The sequence below is a fragment of the Gorilla gorilla genome, chromosome Y (assembly GCF_029281585.2).
Source record: "Gorilla gorilla gorilla isolate KB3781 chromosome Y, NHGRI_mGorGor1-v2.1_pri, whole genome shotgun sequence".
Classification (NCBI taxonomy): domain Eukaryota; kingdom Metazoa; phylum Chordata; class Mammalia; order Primates; family Hominidae; genus Gorilla; species Gorilla gorilla.
In genome coordinates, this window is record NC_073248.2 from 7,987,808 (window position 1) to 8,013,036 (window position 25,229).

At 51.2% G+C, this 25,229-nt stretch overlaps 1 protein-coding gene across 2 annotated transcripts in view; it reads left to right on the forward strand.

The window, feature by feature from the left end:
• Window positions 1–132: 132 nt before the first annotated feature.
• The window catches only part of LOC129530148 (granulocyte-macrophage colony-stimulating factor receptor subunit alpha), a 47,177-nt gene continuing 22,080 nt past the window's right edge, over window positions 133–25,229 (forward strand). Inside the window, exons 1-7 of one of the 2 annotated variants that reach the window (XM_055377213.2) lie at window positions 133–193; window positions 4,934–5,021; window positions 16,869–16,970; window positions 19,591–19,733; window positions 22,702–22,825; window positions 22,942–23,071; window positions 24,297–24,469. In XM_055377213.2, coding sequence (XP_055233188.1) covers window positions 16,895–16,970; window positions 19,591–19,733; window positions 22,702–22,825; window positions 22,942–23,071; window positions 24,297–24,469 — 646 coding nt within the window. In that variant the 5' untranslated portion in view covers window positions 133–193; window positions 4,934–5,021; window positions 16,869–16,894. The remainder of the gene's footprint in view (window positions 194–4,933; window positions 5,022–16,868; window positions 16,971–19,590; window positions 19,734–22,701; window positions 22,826–22,941; window positions 23,072–24,296; window positions 24,470–25,229) is intronic. The other variant, XM_063703412.1, reaches the window with a different exon arrangement.

The window sequence follows — 25,229 nt, forward strand, 5'->3', positions numbered from 1 at the left end:
TTGGAGACGAGGTCAGGAGCCAATGAACTCACGGAGCAATTACAGGTTTCCCAATCCTATGAAATGAGGAAGCTGGGGAGGGAGGGGCAGGGAGGGTATGATGACACTGAGGAACTCTGAAAGGAGCTACTCAGAAGCGGGAGTCTCCGAGAGAAGAAAAGCAGGTGGAAGGAGAGGAAGCGGATGCCGTGGGGTAAGCTAAGTTCTTTCATTCTGTGGTCTTTGAGCATGTCGAGTCCCCCGGGTACATGTTTCTGCTGTGTCTGTCGATAGAAAAGAAAGAGACTGAACTGTAACATAAGATTTCAAACGTTGACTCGAGCCGAAGTGGGGACAGCGGCCCAGAAGACTGAGAGCCAAGGAACCTTGCATATGAGTTGTCTTCTGCCTTTGTTATATGCAGGTTTTTAAAGGCAAAATTAAAAAAATAAAATAAAATAAAATAAAGAGGGAGGCGTTGTTGGAGGACAGGCAGGGGGCTTCTGTGAAGCTGTTTGCTGGGAATTCTCGTTGGTTTACAGAAAAAAGCAATTAATTAATGATTGGCTGTACATTGCTAAGCTACAGGGCGTTGGGGTGTAGTATCTAGCACGGAATTATCACGTGAATTCATAGCAATCTGTGGCATCCGGAAGCCGTTTCGAGAGATGAACGCAGCCGGGCATGGTGGCTCACGCCTGTAATCCCAGCACTTTGGGAGACTGAGGCGGGCGGATCACCTGAGGTCGGGAGTTCGAGACCATCCTGGCCAACACGGAGAAACCCCGTCTCTACTAAAAATACAAAATTAGCCGGGCATGGTGGTGGCAAGCACCTGTAATCCCAGCTATTCAGGAGGCTGAGGCAGGAGAATCGTTTGAACCCGGGAGGCGGAGCTTGCAGTGAGCTGAGATTGCACCACTGCACTCCAGCCTGGGCAACAAGAGCGAGATTCTGTCTCAAAAAAAAAAAAAAAAAAGAGAGAAGAAAAGAGACGAATGCAGAGCTGAAAGGGGTAGGGAGTGTGATGGTGTTACTGGTTACTAGAAAGGGGTCCTGATCCAGACTTCAAGAAAGGGTTCTGGGATCTTGCCCAAGAAAGAACTGGAGGCAAGTTCACATTGCAAACTGAAAGCAAGCTTATTAAGATAGTAAAGGGGGGCCGGGCACGGTGGCTCATGCCTCCAACACTTTTGGAGGCTGAGGCGGGCGGATCACCTGAGCTCAGGAGTTCGAGATCAGCTTGGCCAACGTGGCAAAACTACACCTTTATTAAAAATAGAAAAAAATAGCTAGGTGTGGCAGTGTGTGCCTGTCATCCCAGCTACTCGGGAGGCTGAGGCAGGAGAATCGCTTGAACCCGGGAGGCAGAGGTTGCACTGAGCCCAGATTGCACCATTGCACTCCAGCCTAGGCAACAAGAGCAAAACTCTGTCCCCAAAAAAAGATAACTAAAATAAAAAATCATGGGGAGAGATGCTCCACTACAAGGGTGTCTGATAAAGGATTCATCTTTGTCATGACTATGTTTTGCAATAATCAATATTATATATATATATATATATATTTTTTTTTTTTTTTTGAGACCATCTGGCTCTGTCACCCAGGCTGGAGGGCAGTGGTGCAATCACAGCTTACTGCTGTCTTGAATTCCTGGGCTCAAGCAATCCTCCCATCTCTGCCTCCCGAGTAGCTGGGTCAAAGGCAAATGCCACCATTCCTGGCAAATATTTGTATTTTTGTAGGGACGAGGGTTTCGCTGTGTTTCCCGGGCTGGTCTTGAACTCCTAGACTCAATCTGTCTTCCTGCCTCAGCCTCCCAAAGTGGCGGGATGACATGTGTGGGCCACCGTGACTGGCCCAATATTATTTTTAAAGCAAAACGGATTCTCACACTATGAAAGCTTTTGTTCTGAAGATATCAACACATCAGGAGGTTTCTGTGTCTGTTCAGTCCTGGGTCTGTTTACTAAACAGTATCCATCTGTTCACATATCTTGCGTCAGGAATGGCTGACCTCCAGGGAATGCTGCCCAGCCTGTCCCAGCCTCCTTGTTCCCAGCCCCTATTCAAGATGGAGTCCCTCTAAGCCGGGCGTGATGTAATCCCAGGACTTTGGGAGGCCGAGGTGGGCGGATCACCTGAGGTCAGGAGTTCGAGACCAGCCTGGCTAACATGGAGAAACCCCATCTCTACTAAAAATACCCAAAATTAGCTGGGGTGTGGTGGCGGGCGCCTGTCATCCCAGCTACTTGGGAGGCTGAGGCAAGAGAATCGCATGAACCCGGGAGACCGAGGTTGCAGTGAGCTGAGATCGCGCCATTGCACTCCAGCCTGGGCGACAGAGTGAGACTCCATCTCAAAATAAATAAATAAATAAATGGAACATTTAAGGCTGGGCGTGCTGGCACACGTCCGTAACCCCAATATTTTGGAAGGCTGAGGTGACAGAGGATTGCTTGAGGCCACAGCAATTCCAGACCAGCCCGGGCAACATCGTAAGATTCCCCCATCCCTCGTGTATAAAAAAAAGATTAAATTATTGCAAATTTAAAAAAAGACAGAAATGAGGCATCTTAAGTTACCACCCAGATTGGGGAACTAAGAGTCTGGATTTGGACAGCTTGTTGCACGTTTTATGGGTATGCTAAATCACATTTCACTCTTTTTGTTGAGACAGAGTCTCGTGCTGTTGCCCAGGCTGGAGTGCAGTGGTGCCATCTCGGCTCACTGTAACCTCCGCCTCCCGGGTTCCAGTGATTCTCCTGCCTCAGCCTCCTGAGTAGCTGGGATTACAGGTGCCCCCACCACACCCAGCTAATCTATTTATTTATTTATTTATTTATTTATTTATTTTTTGAGACAACATCTTGCTCTGTCGCCCAGGCTGGAGTGCAGTGGCGCGATCTCTGCTCACGGCAACCTCCGCCTCCTGGGTTCAAGCAATTCTCCTGCCTCAGCCTCCTGAGTAGCTAGGATTACAGGCACATGCCACCACACCCAGCTAATTTTTTTTTTTTTTTTTTTTTGGAGACAGCGTCTTGCTCTGTCACCCAGGCTGGAGTGCAGTGGTGCAATCTCAGCTCACTGCAACCTCCACCTCCTGGGTTCCTGCTTCAGCCTCCTGAGTAGCTGGGACTACAGGCACCTGCCACCATGCCCAGCTAATTTTCTTTGTATTTTTAGTAGAGACGGGGTTTCACTGTGTTTGCCAGGATGGTCTCGATCTCCTGACCTCATGATCTGCCCGCCTCGGCCTCCCAAAGTGCTGGGATGACAGGCGTGAGCCACCGCGCCCGGCATGAAAGGGTTTTTCATTAAAAATCCTTGTTATACCACGGAGCCCTGTGTTGGGGTAAAATATCATGATTTCCCTCAATCTCCATCATTCTTGCTTTGAATCTGAGAAGGAAGCTTGGCGGCCTCTATTTTAGGATCAGCCGAAAATTTCCAGAAAGGGGAAAGAAAACTCATTCTGTAAACACAAAAAAGAAGAAGAGAAAAAAGTATAAGCGGTACAGACAAAACGCAAAGATGTTGCATAATTTTCCGTGAGTGCAAAATGTCCTGTAAACCAAAAAAGATGTATCTGAGACAGGTCTCAGTCCATTTAGAAAGTTCATTTTGCCGAGGTTAAGGGCGCCTGCCCATGACAGAGCCTCAGGAAATCGCAATGACAGGTGCTGTGGATACACAGGGCACAATTTGCTTTCATACATTTTTTGGGGTGGGGAGGGAGCTGGGGATCCAGTGTTGTTCTGTCACCCAGGCTGCAGTGCAATGGTGCAATCTCAGCTCACTATCACTGTAACCTCCGCCTCCCGTGTTCAAGCCATTCTCCTGCCTCAGCCTTTTGAGTAGCTGGGATTACAGGCACCCACTACCGCGCCCAGCTAATTTTTGTATTTTTAGTAGAGACGGGGTTTCACCATGTTGGCCAGGATGGTCTCGAACTCCTGGCCTCAAAAGATTCACCTGCCTCGGCCTCCCAAAGTGCTGGGATGACGGGCTTGAGCTACTGCGCCCGGCCTTTTTTTTTTTTTTTTTTTTTTTTTGAGATCCAGTCTTGCTGTGTCACCCAGGCTGGAGTGCAGTGGTGCGATCTCAGCTCACTCTCACTGCAACCTCTGCCTCCCAGGTTCAAATGATTCTCCTGCCTCAGGCTCTCGAGTCACTGGGATTACAGGCGCTCACCATCACGCTCAGCTGATTTTTCTATTTTTAGTAGAGACGGGGTTTCACCATCTTGGCCAGGCTGTTCTTGAACTTCTGACCTTAAGTGATCCACCTGCCTCGGCCTCCCAAAGTGCTGGGATGACAGGCGTGAGCCACTGTGCCCGGCCTTTTTTTTTTTTTTTTTTGAGATCCAGTCTTGCTGTGTCACCCAGGCTGGAGTGCAGTGGTGCGATCTCGGCTCACTCTCACTGCAACCTCTGCCTCCCAGGTTCAAACAATTCTCCTGCCTCAGCCTCCTGAGTCACTGGGATTACAGGCATGGACCACCACACGCAGCTCATTTTTGTATTTTTTTTTTTTTTTTCTGACAGAGTCTCGTTCTGTAGCCAAGGCTGGAGTGCAGTGGCGCGATATCTCGGCTCACTGCAACCTTCGTCATCCAGGTTCAAGCGATTCTCCTGCCTCGACCTCCCGAGTAGCTGAGATTACAGGCACCTGCCACCGCACCCGGCTAATTTTTGTATTTTTAGCAGAGAAAGGGTTTCTCCACGTTGGCCAGGCTGGTCTCAAACTCCTGGCCTCAGGTGATCCACCAGCCTTGGCCTCCCAAAGTGCTGGGATTATTGGCGTGAGCCATGGCGCCCGGCCCCGGTATGTAATTTTTAAAACCTTTGTAGTACCTTATTTACGAATAAAATGCGAGGCAGGTTTGCCTAAGACAGTTTCCACTATGACCTTTCATGATTTTGGGGTCCTGAGACTTATTTACCTTTCACAGTTCACAGCAGGAAAATCCGTGGAGACAGCAGATCCGAGAAGCGGCGATGTTTGCGTAGAACCCTGAACGTGCTTCCTTCGGCCTGTCGGTAATGTGGTTGGGGATTTTCTTTTTTTTAAGTGAAGTCTAAAGAACTGAAATGTTTTGCTCCGTAATGATGAACCAGGATAGAAGTGAGAACTCAGGGCAGAAGAATCTGAATGAGGAACTGTCTGACCTATGACAAATTTAACATGTCACGTTCCCTCTGAGACAGTACACATCCTCCTGAAGCGGCGTGACAAGGCACATCCTCCTGAAGGGTCTCCAGGCAGAAGAGACACATGAACCTGTCAAAAAAAAAAAGAGCCGGCCGGGCGCAGTGACTCAAGCCTGTAATCCCAGCACTGTGGGAGGCTGAGGCGGGGGGATCATGAGGTCAGGAGTTCCAGACCAGCCTGGCCAACATGGTGAAACCCCATCTCTGCTAAAAATACAAAAATCAGCTGGGTGTAGTGGCAGGTGCCTCTAGTCCCAGCTACTCCGGAGGCCGAGACAGGAGAATCGCTTGAACCCAGGAGGCGTAGGTTGCAGTGAGCCAAGATCGCGCCACTGCACTCCAGCCTGGGCAACAGAGCGACAGTCCGTCCCAAACACAGCAAAATATTTAAAGAGATTTATTCTGAGCCAAATATGAGTGAGCAAGAAGGCCCAGGGAAAATAGTCTAAAGAGATCCTGAGAACACGTATCCAAGCTGGTTGAGCGGCAGTTTGGTTTTATATGTTTTTGTTTGTTTACTTATTTTATGTAAGTTAATTTAATTTATTTATTTGTTTATTTTGAGATGAAGCCTTGCTCAGTCTGTTAGGCTGGAGTGCAGTGGCACGATCTCGGGTCACTGCAACCTCCGCCTCCCGGGTTCACGCCATTCTCCTGCCTCAGCCTCCCGAGTAGCTGGGACTACAGGCGCCCACCACCATGCCCGGCTAATTTTTTGTATTTTTAGTAGAGACGGGGTTTCACCGTGTTGGCCAGGATGGTCTCGATCTCCTGACTTCATGATCCGCCCGCCTCAGCCTCCCAAAGTGTTGGGATTACAGGCGTGAGCCACCACGCCCGGCCAATTTTTGTAGTTTTAGTAGCAACGGGGTTTCACCATGTTGGCCAGGCTGGTCTCAAACTTGTGACCTCACGTGATCTGCTCACCTCGTCCTCCCAAAGTGCTGGGATTACAGGCGTGAGCCACCGTGTCTGGCTGTTTTGTTTTATTTGTTTTATTTTTTGTGACAGAGTCTCACTCTGTCACCCAGGCTGGAGTGCAGTGGAGCGATCTCAGCTCACTGCAACCTCTGCCTCCGGAGTTGAAGCAATTCTCCTGCCTCAGCCTCCCAAGTAGCTGGCATTACAGAGGTATGCCACCACGCCTGGCTAAATTTTGTTTGTTTGTTTGTTTGTTTTTGTTTTTCAGTAGACACAGGGTTTCACTATGTTGGCCAGGCTGGTCTCGAACTCCTGACCTCACCTAATCTGCCTGCCTCAGCCTCCAGAAGTACTGGGATTACAGCCGTGAGCCACCTCACCCAGCCAGCAGCTTGGTTTTATGTTTGTTTATATATATATTTATTTATTTATTTTTAATTTTTGGAGACGGAGTCTTGCTCTGTTGCCTGGGCTGGAGAGCAGTGGCATGATCTTGGCTCACGGCAACCTCTGCCTTTCGAGTTCCAGTGATTCTCCTGCCTCAACCTCGCGAGTAGCTGGGAGTACAGGCGCCCGCTATCACACCTGGCTAGTTTTTGTATTTTTAGTAGAGAGACGGTTTCACCGTATTGTCCAGGCTGGTCTTGAACTCCTGTCCTCAAGTGATCCACCCACCTGAGCCTCTCAAAGTGCTGGGATTGCAGGCGTGAGCCTCTGTGGCCAGCCAACAGACAGTTTTGCAGGACCATTTCAAAATATGTCAAGTAAATATATTTTGGGGTGAAATGTATTTTGGAGTGGCATATACTGATTTCCCACAGTCTTGTCTGGGGAGGCATATCCTGGCCTGCTAGAAAGCATACACAGTAGCAGACAGGTGTGGTGGGTCACGCCTGCAATCCCAGCCCTTTGGGAGGCCGAGGCAGGTGGATCACAAGGTCAGGAGATCGAGACCATCCTGGCCAACATGGTGAAATGCTGTCTCTACTAAAAATACAAAAATTAGCTGGGCATGGTGGTGCATGCCTGTAATCCCAGCTACGCGGGAGGCCGAGGCAGGAGGACCACTCCGCCCAGGAGGCGGAGGTTGCAGTGAGCTGAGATCGCGCCACTGCACTCCAGCCTGGGAGACAGAGCGAGGCTTCGTCTCTAAATAAATAAATAAAGCTTACACAGTAGCTGAGAAGACAGGGAAAGGAGGTGAAGAAATGACAGAAAGCTTAGAAGTCGCTCGTTATAACCCCTTCCTGCCCCATCTCATGTTTCTCTTAAAGCATCAACCAAGGGTGCTTGTGTTACAGGAAAGGGGTTCGGATCCAGCCCCCAAGAGGGGGTTCTTGGATCTCACACAAGAAAGAATTCAGGGCGGCCAGGCGCGGTGGCTCACACCTGTAATCCCAGCACCTTGGGAGGCAGAGGCGGGCGGATCACGAGGTCAGGAGTTCGAAACCAGCCTGACCAACATGGTGAAACCCCATCTATACTAAAAACACAAAAATTAGCCAGGTGTGGGGGTGCGTGCCTGTAGTCCCAGCTACTCGGGAGACAGAGGCATGAGAATGGCGTGAACCCGGGAGGTGATGCTTGCAGTGAGTGGAGATCATGCCACTACACTCCAGCCTGGGCGATAGAGTGAGTCAATCTCAAAAAAAAAAAAAAAAAAAATTCCGGGTGAGTCAGCAGTGCAAAGCCAAAGCAAATTTATTTCAAAAGTAAAATAGTGAAAGAATAGCTACTCCAGAGGCTGGGCGCAGTGGCTCATGCCTGTAATCCCAGCACTTTGGGAGGTTGAGGTGGGCAGATCACCTGAGGTCAGGAGTTGGAGACCAGCCTGACCAACATGGTGAAACCCCGTCTCTACTAAAAATACAAAAATTAGCCAGGCGTGTTGCGGCGTGCCTGTAGTCCCAGCTACTCGGAGGCTGAGGCAGTAGAATTGCTTCAACTTGGGAGACGGAGGTTGCAGTGAGCCGAGATGGCACCACTGCACTCCAGCCTGGGCGACAGAATGAGACTCAGTCTCAAAAAAGAAAAAAATTTCAGGGCGAGCAAGTTTATTGTGAAAGTAAAATAGTGAAAGACTAGCTACTCCAGAGGCCAGGTGCAGTGGCTCATGCCTATAATCCCAGCACTTTGGGAGCCCGAGGCAGGTGGATCACCTGAGGTCAGGAGTTCGAGACCAGCCTGGCCAACATGGTGAAACCCCATCTCTACTAATAATACAAAAATTAGCCAGGCATGTTGGTGCGTGCCTGTAGTCCCAGCTACTTGGAGGCTGAGGCAGTAGAATCACTTGAACCTAGGAGACAGAGGTTGCAGTGAGCCGAGATGGCGCCACTGTACTCCAGCCTGGGTGACAGAGTGAGACTCCGTCTCCAAAAAATAAATAAATAAGTCAACCAAGAAGGCCGTACGTACAGTGGCTCACACCTGTCATCCCATCACTTTGGGAGGCCGAGGCAGGGGGATCACTTGAGATCAGGAGTTGGAGACCAGCCTGGCCAACATGGTGAAACCCCATCTCTACTAAAAATACAAAAATTAGCCGGGCATGGTGGCGGGTGCCTGTAATCCCAGCTACTCGGGAGGCTGAGGCAGGAGGATTGCTTTAACCCGGGAGGCGGAGGTTGCAGTGAGCCGAGATCGTGCCATTGCACTCCAGCCTGGGCGACAGAGCAAGACCGTCTACAAAATAATAATAATAATTAATAATAATAATAATAACTAGTGCAAGAGAAGTACACAAATATCCCAAACATTTAGTGACTCAGCAGAGGGGGCCAGTCTCAAGGAACAGGACTTCTACACCTGTTACCACCACCTGGGGAGTTGTATCTGGATCTCAAGGTCAGGCCCACCCAGACAGAATGTGCATCTCTAGGGTGCCACAGGAGAGTCTGTCCAGTGCCCAGAAACACCTGCAAGACCCAGAAGCAGGCTCCAAGAAGCGGGGTGCTGCAGTCCAGTGGGGGAAGCGGCCACATCCCTGTCATGTGGGCTACAGATGAGTCCGGGGGGCAGGGGCAGGAGAAGAAGAAACAGGTGTGGCCTACATGCTTTTACTTCCCCTTAGCAAGCGAGGTTCCTCTTGCAGAGGAACGGTCTGAGAGACACAACCGGTTTTTTTTTGTTTGTTTGCTTTTCCTTGAGACAGAGTCTCCCTCTGTCACCCAGGCTGGAAGGCAGTGGCACAATCTCGGCTCACTGCAGCCTCCACCTCCTGGGTCCAAGCGATTCTCCTGCCTCAGCCTCCCGAGTAGCTGGGATTACAGGCGCCCACCACCCCACCCGGCTAATTTTTGTATTTCTAGTAGAGACGAGGTTTCATCGTATTAGCCAAGCTGGTCCCGAACTCCTGACCTCAGGCGATCCGCCTGCCTTGGCCTCCCAAAGTGCTGGGATTACAGGCGTGAGCCACTGTGCCCGGCCGAGAGACGCAATCTTTCAGAGAGGAGGTCTGGAGCAGGAACCTCAGGGTGGACAGATGGGTCCCACCAGGTGCAGACGCTTGAACTAAAGATGCTACAAAGGCCGGGTGCAGTGGTTCATGCCTGTAATTCCAGCAGTTTGAGAAGCTGACGCAGGCAGATCATCTGAGGTCAGGAGTTCGAGCCCAGCCTGGCCAACATGGCAAAACAGCGTCTCTACTAAAAATGCAAAATTAGCCTGGCATAATGGCGGGCGCCTATAATCCCAGCTACTTGGGAGGCTGAGGCAGGAGAATCGCTTGAACCCGGGAAGTGGAGGTTGCAGTGAGCCGACATTGCACCACTGCACTCCAGCCTGGGCGACAAGAGTGAAACTCCGTCTCAAAAAAAAAAAAAAAAAGAAGAAGAAGAAAAGAAATACATTAGTTTGGTCCATAAAGGCGGGACAACTCAAAGTGGGGGCTTCCAGGCTATAAATGAATTTAAACATTTTCTGGTTGACAATTGGTTGAGTTTGTAGCTCCTCCTCCTTCTCTTCTTCCTCCTCCTTCTCCCCCCTTCCTCCTCTTCCTCCTCCTCCTTCTTCTTCTCTTCTTTCTTCTTCTTCTCCTTCCCCTTCTTCTTCTTCTTCCTCCTCCTTCTCCTCCTCCTTTATCTTCTTCTTGCTTATGGGCTTGGATAGAAGTACACTGACATGGATCCACCATTTGTAGAATCATACCGAGTAGCTTTTCTCCTCCTTCTCCTCCTTCTCCTCTTCCTCCTCCTTCTCCTCCTCCTCCTTCTCCTCCACCTCCTTCTCCTCCTCCTTCTCCTCCTCCTTCTCCTCCTTCTCCTTCTCCTCCTTCTCCTCCTTCTCCTTCTCCTCCTTCTCCTCCTCCTCCTGCTCCTTCTCCTCCTGCTCCTTCTCCTCCTCCTTCTCCTCCACCTCCTTCTCCTCCTCCTTCTCCTCCTCCTTCTCCTCCTCCTTCTCCTCCTCCTTCTCCTCCTTCTCCTTCTCCTCCTTCTCCTCCTTCTCCTTCTCCTCCTTCTCCTCCTCCTCCTTCTCCTCCTCCTCCTTCTCCTCCACCTCCTTCTCCTCCTCCTTCTCCTCCACCTCCTCCTCCTCCTCCTTCTCCTCCTCCTTCTCCTTCTCCTCCTTCTCCTTCTCCTCCTCCTTCTCCTCTTGCTCCCCTCCTTCTCCTACTCCTCCTTCTCCTCCTCCTCCTTCTCCTCCTCCTCCTCCTCCTCCTCCTCCTTCTCCTCCTCCTCCTCCTTCTCCTCCTCCTCCTCCTCCTCCTCCTCCTCATTCTCCTCCTCCTCCTCCTCATTCTCCTCCTCCTCCTCCTTCTCCTCCTCCTCCTCCTCATTCTCCTCCTCCTCCTCCTTCTCCTCCTCCTTCTCCTTCTCCTCCTCCTCCTCCTTCTCCTCCTCCTTCTCCTCCTCCTCCTCCTTCTCCTCCTCCTCCTCCTTCTCCTCCTCCTCCTTCTCCTCCTCCTCCTTCTCCTCCTCCTCCTTCTCCTCCTCCTCCTCCTTCTCCTCCTCCTCCTCCTTCTCCTCCTCCTCCTTCTCCTCCTCCTTCTCCTTCTCCTCCTCCTCCTCCTTCTCCTCCTCCTTCTCCTCCTCCTCCTCCTTCTCCTCCTCCTCCTCCTCCTTCTCCTCCTCCTCCTCCTTCTCCTCCTCCTCCTTCTCCTCCTCCTCCTCATTCTCCTCCTCCTCCTTCTCCTCCACCTCCTCCTCATTCTCCTCCTCCTCCTCCTTCTCCTCCTCCTTCTCCTCCTCCTCCTCATTCTCCTCCTCCTCCTCCTTCTCCTCCTCCTCCTCCTCCTTCTCCTCCTCCTCCTCATTCTCCTCCTCCTCCTCCTTCTCCTCCTCCTCCTTCTCCTCCTCCTCCTCCTTCTCCTCCACCTCCTCCTCATTCTCCTCCTCCTCCTCCTTCTCCTCCTCCTTCTCCTCCTCCTCCTCATTCTCCTCCTCCTCCTCCTTCTCCTCCTCCTCCTCCTCATTCTCCTCCTCCTCCTCCTTCTCCTCCTCCTTCTCCTCCTCCTTCTCCTCCTCCTCCTCCTCCTCCTCCTTCTCCTCCTCCTCCTCCTTCTCCTCCTCCTCCTCCTCATTCTCCTCCTCCTCCTCCTTCTCCTCCTCCTCCTCCTTCTCCTTCTCCTCCTTCTCCTCCTCCTCCTTCTCCTCCTCCTCATTCTCCTCCTCCTCCTCCTTCTCCTCCTCCTCCTCCTTCTCCTTCTCCTCCTTCTCCTCCTCCTCCTTCTCCTCCTCCTCCTTCTCCTCCTCCTCATTCTCCTCCTCCTCCTCCTTCTCCTCCTCCTCCTCCTTCTCCTCCTCCTCCTTCTCCTCCTCCTCCTTCTCCTCCTCCTCCTTCTCCTCCTCCTCCTCCTTCTCCTCCTCCTCCTCCTTCTCCTCCTCCTTCTCCTCCTCCTCCTTCTCCTCCTCCTCCTTCTCCTCCTCCTCCTTCTCCTCCTCCTCCTTCTCCTCCTCCTCGTCCTTCTCCTCCTCCTCCTCCTTCTCCTTCTCCTCCTCCTCCTTCTCCTCCTCCTTCTCCTCCTCCTCCTCCTTCTCCTCCTCCTCCTCCTTCTCCTCCTCCTCCTCCTCATTCTCCTCCTCCTCCTCCTTCTCCTCCTCCTCCTCCTTCTCCTCCTCCTCCTCCTTCTCCTCCTCCTCCTCCTTCTCCTCCTCCTCCTCCTTCTCCTCCTCCTCCTTCTCCTCCTCCTCCTTCTCCTCCTCCTCCTCCTTCTCCTCCTCCTCGTCCTTCTCCTCCTCCTCCTCCTTCTCCTTCTCCTCCTCCTCCTTCTCCTCCTCCTTCTCCTCCTCCTCCTCCTTCTCCTCCTCCTCCTCCTTCTCCTCCTCCTCCTCCTTCTCCTCCTCCTCCTCATTCTCCTCCTCCTCCTCCTTCTCCTCCTCCTTCTCCTCCTCCTCCTCCTTCTCCTCCTCCTCCTTCTCCTCCTCGTCCTTCTCCTCCTTCTCCTCCTCCTCCTCCTCCTCATTCTCCTCCTCCTCCTCCTTCTCCTCCTCCTCCTCCTTCTCCTTCTCCTCCTTCTCCTCCTCCTCCTTCTCCTCCTCCTCATTCTCCTCCTCCTCCTCCTTCTCCTCCTCCTCCTCCTTCTCCTTCTCCTCCTTCTCCTCCTCCTCCTTCTCCTCCTCCTCCTTCTCCTCCTCCTCATTCTCCTCCTCCTCCTCCTTCTCCTCCTCCTCCTCCTTCTCCTCCTCCTCCTTCTCCTCCTCCTCCTTCTCCTCCTCCTCCTTCTCCTCCTCCTCCTCCTTCTCCTCCTCCTCGTCCTTCTCCTCCTCCTCCTCCTTCTCCTTCTCCTCCTCCTCCTTCTCCTCCTCCTTCTCCTCCTCCTCCTCCTTCTCCTCCTCCTCCTCCTTCTCCTCCTCCTCCTCCTCATTCTCCTCCTCCTCCTCCTTCTCCTCCTCCTCCTCCTTCTCCTCCTCCTCCTCCTTCTCCTCCTCCTCCTCCTTCTCCTCCTCCTCCTCCTTCTCCTCCTCCTCCTTCTCCTCCTCCTCCTTCTCCTCCTCCTCCTCCTTCTCCTCCTCCTCGTCCTTCTCCTCCTCCTCCTCCTTCTCCTTCTCCTCCTCCTCCTTCTCCTCCTCCTTCTCCTCCTCCTCCTCCTTCTCCTCCTCCTCCTCCTTCTCCTCCTCCTCCTCCTTCTCCTCCTCCTCCTCATTCTCCTCCTCCTCCTCCTTCTCCTCCTCCTTCTCCTTCTCCTCCTCCTTCTCCTCCTCCTCCTCCTTCTCCTCCTCCTCCTCCTCCTTCTCCTCCTCCTCCTCCTCCTTCTCCTCCTTCTCCTCCTCCTTCTCCTCCTCCTTCTCCTCCTCCTCCTTCTCCTCCTTCTCCTTCTCCTCCTCCTCCTTCTCCTCCTCCTCCTTCTCCTCCTCCTCCTTCTCCTCCTCCTCCTTCTCCTCCTGCTCCCCTCCTTCTCCTACTCCTCCTTCTCCTCCTGCTCCTTCTCCTCCTCTTCCTCCTCCTCCTCCTTCTCCTCCTCCTTCTCCTCCTTCTCCTTCTCCTCCTCCTCCTTCTCCTCCTCCTCCTCCTTCTCCTCCTCCTCCTCCTTCTCCTGCTCCTCCTTCTCCTCCTCCTCCTTCTCCTCCTCCTCCTCCTTCTCCTCCTCCTTCTCCTGCTCCTCCTTCTCCTCCTCCTCCTTCTCCTCCTCCTTCTCCTCCTTCTCCTTCTCCTCCTCCTCCTTCTCCTCCTCCTCCTTCTCCTCCTCCTCCTTCTCCTCCTCCTTCTCCTCCTACTCCCCCTTCTCCTCCTCCTTCTCCTCCTTCTCCTCCTCCTCCTGCTCCTTCTCCTCCTCCTCCTTCTCCTCCTCCTTCTCCTCCTACTCCCCCTTCTCCTCCTCCTTCTCCTCCTTCTCCTTCTCCTCCTTCTCCTTCTCCTCCTCCTCCTTCTCCTCCTCCTCCTTCTCCTCCTCCTCCTCCTCCTTCTCCTGCTCCTCCTTCTCCTCCTCCTCCTTCTCCTCCTCCTTCTCCTCCTTCTCCTTCTCCTCCTCCTCCTTCTCCTCCTTCTCCTTCTCCTCCTCCTCCTTCTCCTCCTCCTCCTTCTCCTCCTCCTCCTTCTCCTCCTCCTTCTCCTCCTACTCCCCCTTCTCCTCCTCCTTCTCCTCCTTCTCCTTCTCCTCCTTCTCCTCCTCCTTCTCCTCCTTCTCCTTCTCCTCCTTCTCCTTCTCCTCCTCCTTCTCCTCCTTCTCCTTCTCCTCCTCCTCCTTCTCCTCCTCCTCCTTCTCCTCCTCCTCCTTCTCCTCCTCCTCCTTCTCCTCCTACTCCCCCTTCTCCTCCTCCTTCTCCTCCTCCTCCTCCTTCTCCTTCTCCTCCTCCTCCTTCTCCTCCTCCTCCTTCTCCTCCTCCTCCTTCTCCTCCTCCTCCTTCTCCTCCTCCTCCTTCTCCTCCTACTCCCCCTTCTCCTCCTCCTTCTCCTCCTTCTCCTTCTCCTCCTCCTCCTCCTTCTCCTCCTCCTCCTTCTCCTCCTGCTCCTTCTCCTCCTCTTCCTCCTACTCCTCCTCCTCCTCCTCCTACTCCTCCTCCTCCTCCTCCTTCTCCTCCTCCTTCTCCTCCTTCTCCTTCTCCTCCTCCTCCTCCTTCTCCTCCTCCTCCTTCTCCTCCTCCTCCTTCTCCTCCTCCTCCTTCTCCTCCTGCTCCCCTCCTTCTCCTCCTCCTCCTCCTCCTCCTGCTCCTTCTCCTCCTCTTCCTCCTACTCCTCCTTCTCTTCCTTCTCCTCCTCGTCCTTCTCCTCCTCCTGCACCTTCTCCTCCTCCTCCTTCTTCTTCTTCCTTTTTTGCATAAAGAAGTATCAAATAAGAGTAGTTTCACTGCCCTAAAAATCCTCTGAGGTCCATGTATTCATCCCTCCGTCTGCCCAACGCCAACCAACTCCGGATCTTTTTACTGTTTCCATGATTTTGTCTTTTCCACAGTGTCCAAGTGTTAGAATGACTCAGTCTGCAGCCATCTCAAAGTGGCTTCTTTCCCTTAATCATAAGTATTTAAACTTCATTCATGTCATTTTATGTACTCACCCTTTCTTTCTTCCTCTTCTTTTTTTTATTCACTTGCCTTTTATAGCTGTTGCAAAAGTCAGGATTTTTAAAAAAGTATAAAAGAGCAGGGCCGGGCACGGTGGCTCACGCCTGTAATCCCAGCACTTTGGGAGGCCGAGGCAGGTGGATCACAAGGTCAGGAGATCGAGACCATCCTGGCTAACACGGTGAAACCCTGTTTCTACTAAAAATACAAAAAAAAAAAAATTAGCTGGGTGTGGTGGTGGGCGCCTGTAGTCCCAGCTACTTGGGAAGCTGAGGCAGGAGAATGGTGTGAACCTGGGAGGTGGAGGTTGCAGTGAGCCGAGTTCGCGCCACTGCACTCCAGCCTGGGTGACAGAGCATGACTTCGTCTCAAAAAAGAAAAAAAAAAGTACAAAAGAGCAAAACAAAACAAAGCAAAAGTTATGAAAATGAAAACCTGAGCCATCCTTTATCTTATTTCCCCAAATCCACTAATTATTAACAGAAAGTAAAAGCTATGAAAAATGAATGAAAGTGACTGCAATTTCCTTGAAGTGTGTTAGAACCTGCCTTTAGTGTCAGCTATGGGTTCCCTCGTGAAGGTCAGCTGAGCCATGACCCATGAACCATGGAAGCTTGACTCTAGATTGACCATCTTGAGATGCCAAAGATGTCCACGTCCTAATCCCATGTGCGAGACAGAATAATGGCCCCAGAGATGTCCATATCCTAATCCCCATGTGCGAGACAGAATAATGGCCCCTAAGATGTCCACGTCCTAATCCCCATGTGATAGACAGAATAATGGCCCCAGAGATGTCCACGTCCTAATCCCATGTGGGAGACAGAATAATGGCCCCAGAGATGTCCACGTCCTAATCCCCATGTGATAGACAGAATAATGGCCCCAGAGATGTCCACGTCCCAATCCCATGTGCGAGACAGAATAATGGCCCCAGAGATGTCCACATCCTAATCCCCATGTGGGAGACAGAATAATGGCCCCAGAGATGTCCACGTCCTAATCCCATGTGCGAGACAGAAAAATGGCCCCAAAGATGTCCACGTCCTAATCCCATGTGCGAGACAGAATAATGGCCCCACAGATGTCCACGTCCTAATCCCATGTGCGAGACAGAATAATGGCCCCAGAGATGTCCACGTCCTAATCCCATGTGCGAGACAGAATAATGGCCCCACAGATGTCCACGTCCTAATCCCATGTGCGAGACAGAATAATGGCCCCAGAGATGTCCACGTCCTAATCCCCATGTGATAGACAGAATAATGGCCCCAGAGATATCCACGTTCTAATCCCATGTGCGAGACAGAATAATGGCCCCAAAGATGTCCACGTCCTAATCCCATGTGCGAGACAGAAAAATGGCCCCAAAGATGTCCACATCCTAATCCCATGTGGGAGACAGAATAATGGCCCCAAAGATGTCCACGTCCTAATCCCATGTGCGAGACAGAATAATGGCCCCAAAGATGTCCACGTCCTAATCCCATGTGTGAGACAGAATAATGGCCCCAAAGATGTCCACGTCCTAATCCCATGTGCGAGACAGAATAATGGCCCCAAAGATGTCCACGTCCTAATCCCCATGTGATAGACAGAATAATGGCCCCAGAGATGTCCACAGCCTAGTCCCATGTGGGAGACAGAATAATGACCCTGCAGACCTTCCCCAGCTGGCCATGACCCCTCATTTGACCAGGTCAGCAGCTGACCACCATCCTGGGTTTGTTTCCCCAAATCACCTCCCTGGGCTCCCCTGCCAGGAATGTCCTGGGAGAGGCAACCTCCTCACTGTGTGATATTTTCTCTCCTGCAGCTCTTCCCTTCTCTCTGACCAGCACCATGCTTCTCCTGGTGACAAGCCTTCTGCTCTGTGAGTTACCACACCCAGCGTTCCTCCTGATCGCAGAGAAATCAGGTAAGTATGGAAACCTGGCTGAACCTTCTCTGCTGCCCCTGTTTAGATGTCCTGCATCTGGAGACCTATCTGGATACCTGGGTCCATCTGCATTTCATCTCTAATGTTTATGAGGGACCCAATAAGCACCAGCCAACCCACCAGAAGCTCAGAGCTCCTCTTGTTCTCACCTCCTTTTCTGCTATTAATTCCCATCCACCCATTCTACAGATGAGAAAACGGAGGCTCAGATACCTCCACAGTTTAACCCAATGACCATCCAGGTAGTGATGGGGCCAGGATGAGGACCCACGTCTGCATGGGGCCAAAGTGTTCCTTCCTTCCTTCGTTCCTCCCTTCTTTCACTTCCTTCCTTTTTCCTCCTTTCCTTCTTCCCTCCTTTGCTTCCTTCTCTTCCTCCTGCCCTCCCTCTTTCCATCCTTCCTTCTCTCCTTCCTTCCATCCTTCTCTCCCTCCTGATTCATTTCTTCTTTCTTTCTTTCTTTCTCTTCCTTCCTTCCCTCCTTCCCTTTCTCTCTTTCTTCCTTCCATTGTTTCCTTCTTTCCTTCCTTCTTCCCTCCCTCCCTCCCTTCTTTCTTTCTCTTTCTTCCTTCCTTCCCTCCTTTCCTCTCTCTCTTTCTTCCTTCCATTGTTTCTTTCTTTCCTTCCTTCCCTCCCTCCCTCCCTCCCTCTCTCTCTCTCTCTTTCTCCTTCTTTGTTTATTCTCCTTCTTTGTTTCTTTCTTCCTCTTTCTTCTTTCTTTCTTTCTTTCTTTCTCTTTCCTTCTTTCTTTTTCTTTCTTTTCAGAGTCTCCCTCTTGTTGCCCAGGCTGGAGTGCAATGGCTCAATCTCAGCTCACTGCAAACTCAGCCTCCCGGGTTCAAGCGATTCTCCTGCCTCAGCCTCCCGAGTAGCTGGGATTACAGGCGCCTGCCACCAGGCCCAGCTAATTTTTTTGTATTTTTAGTAGAGATGGGGTTTTGTCATGTTGGCCAGGCTGTTCTCAAACTCCTGGCCTCAGGTGTTCCTCCTGCCTTGGCCTCCCAAAGTGCTGGGATTACAGGCGCCCGCCACCATGCCCAGCTAATTTTTGTATTTCTAATAGAGACGGGGTTTTGTCATGTTGGCCAGGCTGGTCTCGAACTCCTGACCTCAGGTGATCCCGTGCCTCAGCCTCCCAAAGTGCTAGGATTACAGCTGTGAGCCACCACACCCAGCCTCTTGTTTGTTGACTTCTTAATAACAGCCACTGTGACTGGCGTGGAATGATAGCTCATTGTGGTTTTGATTTGCATTTCCGGGAGGCACCCTCTTGACTGAGGGTGTCAGGGCCTGCTTCAGGAAAATATTTCCAGGTTTTTGTGACCTGGTTCAGGGAAGACAGACAAAGACAGCTTTCTGTTTCTGCAATTTTCTCAAATTCCTTCAGCTTTATATTAAACTGCCAAGGTTCCATAATTTGGGAAGCGTGTTCAGAGCCACATCACTCTGGATAAAGAGCCTTTGCCTGTTCTCATTCAAGCGGTTTTCTTTCTCTCTCTCTCTTTTTTTTTTTTTTTTTTTTGAGATGGAGTCTTACTCTGTCTCCCAGGCTGGAGTGCAGTGGCATGATCTCGGCTCACTACAGCCTCCACCTCCTGGGTTCAACCGATTCTCCTGCCTCAACCTCCTGAGTAGCTGGGATTACAGGTACCCGCCACCATGTCCACCTAATTTTTTTGTATTTTTAGTAGAGACAGGGTTTCACCACGTTGGCCAGGCTGGCCTCGAACTCCTGACCTCAGGTGATCCGCCCGCCTCGGCCTCCCAAAGTGCTGGGATTGCAGGCGTGAGCCACCGTGCCCGGCCAGTTGTTGATGATTTCTGCAGTAAACATCTCCATGTGGAGAAGGAGCAAGCTGGGACCACAGATGTGCACCACCACGCCTGCCTAATTTAAATTTTTTTAAAAAATTGTTTTTTTTAAGAGATGCGATCTTGCTATGTTGCCCAGGCGGGATCTCAACCTACTGGGCTCAAGTCAGCTTTTTGCCTCAGCCTCCCAAGGTGCTGGGATTAGAGGCGTGAGCCACCACCCCCAGTCTTCAGATGATTTTTGAATATTTCTGCAGTAGAAATCTCCTTTTTCAGAAACAGCAAGGGGGCTGTGAAAAGGAGGGAAGATGGACAAGGCAGGAACAGATACCTGAGGATGTGGGACGTCCTGGGGCCACGTGGGTGACAGAGGAAAATCAGCAGGTTCCAGCCCTGAACTTCACCTCCCAGAGCCGGGTGGGAGGAGAGAAAACAGGGCCGGCCGGGCACGGTGGCTCACGCCTGTTATCCCAGCACTTCGGGAGGCTGAGGCAGGTGGATCACCTGAGGTCAGCAGTTCGAGACCAGCCTGACCAACATGGTGAAATCCCGTCTCTACTAAAAATACAAAAATTAGCTGGGCATGGTGGTCGGCGCCTGTAATCCCAGCTACTCGGGAGGCTGAGGCAGGAGAATCCCTTGAACCCGGGTGGCGGAGCTTGCAGTGAGCTGAGATCACACCACTGCACTCCAGCCTGGGAGACAAAGCCAGACTCCATCTCAAAAAAAAAAAAAAAAAAGGAAAAGAAAAGAGGAAATTCTGAATCCAGTGCCCGCTCCTTGCAGATCTGCGAACAGTGGTACCAGCTTCTGGTCTCAATGTGAGGTTTGACTCCAGGACGATGAATTTAAGCTGGGACTGCCAAGAAAACACAACCTTCAGCAGGTGTTTCTTAACTGACAAGAAGAACAGAGTCGTGGAACCCAGGGTGAGACGAATTTCCCATGCTCAACCCCTGTCCTTTACACACCCCTTTCTGAGTTAAAAGCAACAGGGCCGGCCGGGTGCGGTGGCTCACGCCTGTAATCCCAGCACTTTGGGAGGCCGAGGCAGGTGGATCACCTGAGGTCGGGAGTTCGAGACCAGCCTGACCAACATGGTGAAACCCCATCTCTACTACAAATACAAAATTAGTCGGGCGTGCTGGTGCATGCCTGTAATCCCAGCTACTCGGGAGGCTGAGGGCAGGAGAATTACTCGAACCCGGGAGGTGGAAGTTGCAGTGAGTCGAGCTCGTGCCATTGCACTCCAGCCTGGGCGACAGAGCGAGACTCCGTCTCATAAAATAAAATAAGGCCGGGTGTGGTGGCTCACGCTTGTCATCCTAGCACTCTGGGAGGCCGAGGCAGGTGGATCACCTGAGGTCAGGAGTTCAAGACCAGGCTGACCAACATGGTGAAACCCTGTCTCTACTAAAAATACAAAAATTAGTCTAGCGTGCTCCTGCACGCCTGTAATCCCAGCTACTTGGGAGGCTGAGGCAGAAGAATCACTTGAACCCGGGAGGCGGAGGTTGCAGTGAGCTGGGTGTGGTGGCAGGTGCCTGTAATCCCAGCTACTCGGGAGGCTGAGGCAGAAGAATCGCTCGAACTCAGGAGGTGGAGGTTGCGGTGAGCCGAGATGGTGCCATTGCACTGCAGCCTGGGCAACAAGAGCAAAACTCTGTCTCAAAAAATAATAATAATAAATTCAGTTAAATAAAAGCGAGAGGGCCACAGACACAAACAACACAAGTGTGGTATTTGGAGAAATGTCAGAGCCAATAATCTCACGGGGACCGGGAAAGTGCTGTTAGGTCATGTCCACAATGTGTACCAGAGCCTGATTCCCTGAGGCAGAGCCTGTGTTACCGTATTTTACCCCAGGAGAAGAGAAATCCTGGCAAATGCAGTTGGATGTGCGCCTGGGTCTGGTGGAAGCAGGATGGAGAAAAGTAAAGTGTCAGTCACGTTGTCAGTGTGTCACCATCCTGGTTCCCCAAGGGATTAAGGTCAGGGTTTTTGGAACACAGGAAACAGAGACGGAAGAGCGGGGAGAGGGGAGGGAAGGAGGGAGAAACACAGAAAGAATAGAAGGAGGAGGGAGAGGATGAGAGAAATATGGGTGATCGATAGACAGGTGATAGATGATTTATTGACTGACAGGTGATAATAGATGATTGGAAGATTGATAATCAATTCTATAGGTAGGTGTTACACGGAGGGATGGGTGGTCTTGCTATGTTACCCCAGATGACACACTTTTTTTTTTTTTTTGAGATGGAGTTTCGCTCTTCTTGCCCAGGCTGGAGTGCACTGGTGTGATCTTGGCTCACTGCAACCTCCACCTGCTGGGTTCAAGCGATTCTCCTATCTCAGCCTCCTGAGTAGCTGGGATTACAGCTGCGTGCCACCACGCCTGGCTAGTTTTTGTATTTTTAGTAGAGGTGGGGTTTCACCATGTTGATCAGGCTGGTCTCCAACTCCAGACCTCGTGATCCAACCCCCTTGGCCTCCCAGAGTGCTGGCATGACAGGTGTGAGCCACCGTGTCCGACCTTTATTTTTTGGGATGGAGTCTCGCTCTGTCGCCCAGGCTGGAGTGCACTGGCGTGATCTCAGCTCCCTGCAACCTGTGCCTCCCGGGTTCAAGAGATTCTCCTGCCTCAGCCTCCCAAGTAGCTGGGATTACAGGTGCCCGCCACCACGCCCAGCTAATTTTGTACTTTTAGTAGAGACAGGGTTTCACCATGTTGGCCGGGCTGGTCTCGAACTCCTGACCTCAAGTGATCCACCCACCTCCGCCTCCCAAAGTGCTGGCATTACAAGTGTGAGCCACTATGTCTGACCCTTTTTTTGGGGGGATGGAGTCTCTGTCTGTTGCCCAGGCTGGAGTGCAGGCACACAATCTCAGCTCACTGCAACCTGTGCCTCCTGGGTTCAAGAGATTCTCCTGCCTCAGCCTCCCGAGTAGCTGGGATTACAGGTGCCTGCCACCACACCTGGCTAATTTTTTTATTTTTAGTAGAGACGGGGGTTTCACCATGTTGGCCCGGCTGGTCTTGAACTCCTGACCTCAAGTGATCCACCCACCTCAGCCTCCCAAAGTGCTGGCATTACAGGTGTGAGCCACCATGTCCGACCCTTTTTTTGGGGGGATGGAGTCTGTGTCTGTTGCCCAGGCTGGAGTGCAGGCACGCAATCTCAGCTCACTGCAACCTGTGCCTCCTGGGTTCAAGAGATTCTCCTGCCTCAGCCTCCCATGTAGCTGGGATTACAGGTGCGTGCCACCACGCCTCGCTAATTTTTGTATTTTTAGTAGAGATGGGATTTCACCATGTTGGCCCGGCAGGTCTTGAACTCCTGACCTCAAGTGATCCACCCACCTCGGCCTCCCAAAGTGCTGGGATTACAGGTGTGAGCCACGGCACCTGGCCTCTAGTCTGATACTTTCAGCACTGCTAGAGTATAAGATTGAGTTTTCACCTGCAAGCTGGTATTCGGCGTATCCACTCAGAGTCCTCGGAGGAAGCTTAGGGGGATGATTTCACAAAGGGAGGCAGGTGCATGTCGCCAAATCCAGGTAAAAACCAATACCATGGCCGGGCGTGGTGGCTCACGCCTATAATCCCGGCACTTTGGGCAGGGCGAGGCGGGTGGATCACCTGAGGTCAGGAGTTTGAGACCAGCCTGGCCAACATGGTGAAACCCTGTCTGTACTACAAATACACAAATTAGCAGGGTGTGGTGGCAGGTGTCTGTAATCCGAGCTACTCGGGAGGCTGAGGCAGGAGAATTGCTTGAACCTGGAAGGCGGAGGGTGCAGTGAGCCGAGATCGCGCCACTGCTCTCCAGCCTGAAGACTATAGGAGACAGAAGGTTGTTTCCTAATCGGCTCTGTCTGGTTGCAATTCTTCAGCTCAGTAACAACGAATGTTCGTGCACATTTCGTGAAATCTGTCTGCATGGAGGAGTCACATTTGAGGTTCACGTGAATACTAGTCAAAGAGGATTTCAACAGAAACTGCTTTATCCAAATTCAGGTAAGCAGGACAGCTCAGGGATCCGTTTACAGCACTGGCCCCACCACCCTGCCAGCATCAAAGTGCATCCCGTTGAACTTCGGAGTGAAAATTATTCTGTTTCTACCTCTTCCCAGGAAGGGAGGGTACCGCTGCTCAGAATTTCTCCTGTTTCATCTACAATGCGGATTTAATGAACTGCACCTGGGCGAGGGGTCCGACAGCCCCCCATGACGTCCAGTATTTTTTGTACATACAAAACTCAAAGTAAGTGTTCACCTCATGTGAAGAATTATGAGGAATGCAGGGATGGGAGAAAAAATCATGCTGGTTTTCTTTTTTTCCTTTTTCTTTTTTTAAGACATGGTCTTGCTCTGTTGCCCAGGCTGGAATGCAATGGTGCCACCTCGGCTCACTGCAACCTCGACCTCCTGGGTTCAAGCAATTTTCCTGCCTCAGCTTCCCAGGTAGCTGGGATTACAGGCGCCCGCCACCACATCCAGCTAAATTTTGTATTTTTAGTAGAGACGGGGTTTTGCCATGTTGCCCAGGTTGGTCTCGAACTCCTGAGCTGAAGTGGTCTGCCTGCCTTGGCCTCCCAAAGTGTTGGGATTACAGGCGTGAGCCACCACACCAGGCCCCATATATGTATTTAGAGACAGAGTCTTGCTCTGTCGCCCAGGCTGGAGTGTAGTGATGTGATCTCAGCTCCCTGCAACCTGCGCCTCCCTCCAGGGTTCAAGTGATTCTCCTGCCTCAGCCTCCCAAGTAGCTGGGACTACAGGTGCACTCAATCACACCCGTCTAATTTTTGTATTTTCAGTAGAGACGGGGTTTCACCATGCTGGCCAGGCTGGTCTCGAACTCCTGACCTCGTGATCCACCCATCTTGGCCTCCCAAAGTGCTGGGATTACAGGCGTGAGCCACAATGCCTGGCCTGTTTTTTTGGTTGTTGTTTTGTTTTGTGTTTTTTGTTTTGTTTTGTGTTTCTTTTTGTTTTGCCTTGTGTTTTTGTGTTCTTGTTTTGTTTTGTGTTTTTGTGTTTTTCTTTTGTTTTTGTGTTTTTTTGGTTTCATGTTTTTGTGGTGTTTTGTGTTTTTGTGTTTTTGTTTTTTGTGTTTGTTTCTGTTTTGTTTTGTGTTTTGTGTTTGTTTTTGTTTTGTTTTGTGTTTTTTGTTTTGTGTTGTGTTTGTTTTTGTTTTGTGTTGTGTTTTTTGTTTGTGTTTTGGTGTTTTTGTTTTGTGTTTTTTTGTTTTGTGTTTGTTTTTGTTTTGTGCTTTTGTGTTTTTGTTTTGTGTTTTGTGTTTTGTTTTGTGTTTTTGTGTTTTGTTTTCTTTTGTGTTTTTGTTTTGTGTTTTTGTGTTTTGTGTTTTTGTGTTTTTGTGTTTTGTGTTTTTGTGTTTTGTTTTGTGTTTGTTTTTGTTTTGTTTTGTGTTTTTGTGTTTTGTTTTGTTTTCCTGATTGCTCTCTGAGCACTTTCTAATCTTTCAGGAGAAGGAAGGAGATCCGGTGTCCTTATTACATACAAGACTCAGGAACCCATGTGGGATGTCACCTGGATAACCTGTCAGGATTAACGTCTCGCAATTACTTTCTGGTTAACGGAACCAGCCGAGAAATTGGCATCCAATTCTTCGATTCACTTTTGGACACAAAGAAAATAGGTGAGAATAACACATATGATTTTCCTATTGTTTATAGGTGAAATGGAATCTGCCTTAAAATCTGTGTAACTGAGGCCAGGTGTGGTGGCTCACACCTGTAATCTCAGCACTTTGAGAGGCCGAGGCAGGCCGATCACCTGAGATTGGGAGTTTGAGACCAGCCTGACCAACTTGGGGAAACCCCATCTCTACTAAAAATACAAAAATTAGCCAGGCGTGGTGGCACGTGCCTGTAATCCCAGCTACTCGGAAGGCTGAGGAGAATCACTCGAACCTAGGAGGTGGACGTTGCAGTGAGGTGAGATTGTGCCACTGCACTCCAGCTTGAGCGACAGAGCAAGACTCTGTCTCAAAAACAAACAAACAAAAATCTGTGTAACTTTGGTGCTGTAACAAATTAGAACTGAGCTGATTTAACTTTCCTTTTTTTGAGATACAGTCTCACTCTGTCACCCAGGCTGGAGTGCAGTGGCGCAATCTCAGCTCACTGCAACCTCTGCCTCCCAGGTTCAAGCGATTCTCCTGTCTCAGCCTCCTTAGTAGCTTGGATTACAGGTGCACACCACCACGCTCGGCTAATTTTTGTATTTTTAGTAGAGACAGTGTTTCACCATCTTGGCCGGGCCGGTCTCGAACTCCTGACCTCAGATGATCTGCCTGCCTCAGCCTCCCAAAGTGCTGGGATTACAGGCGTCAGCCACTGCACCTGACCTACCTCTTTACCTCCTTCCTTCTTTCCTTCCTCCCTGCCTTTCTTCTT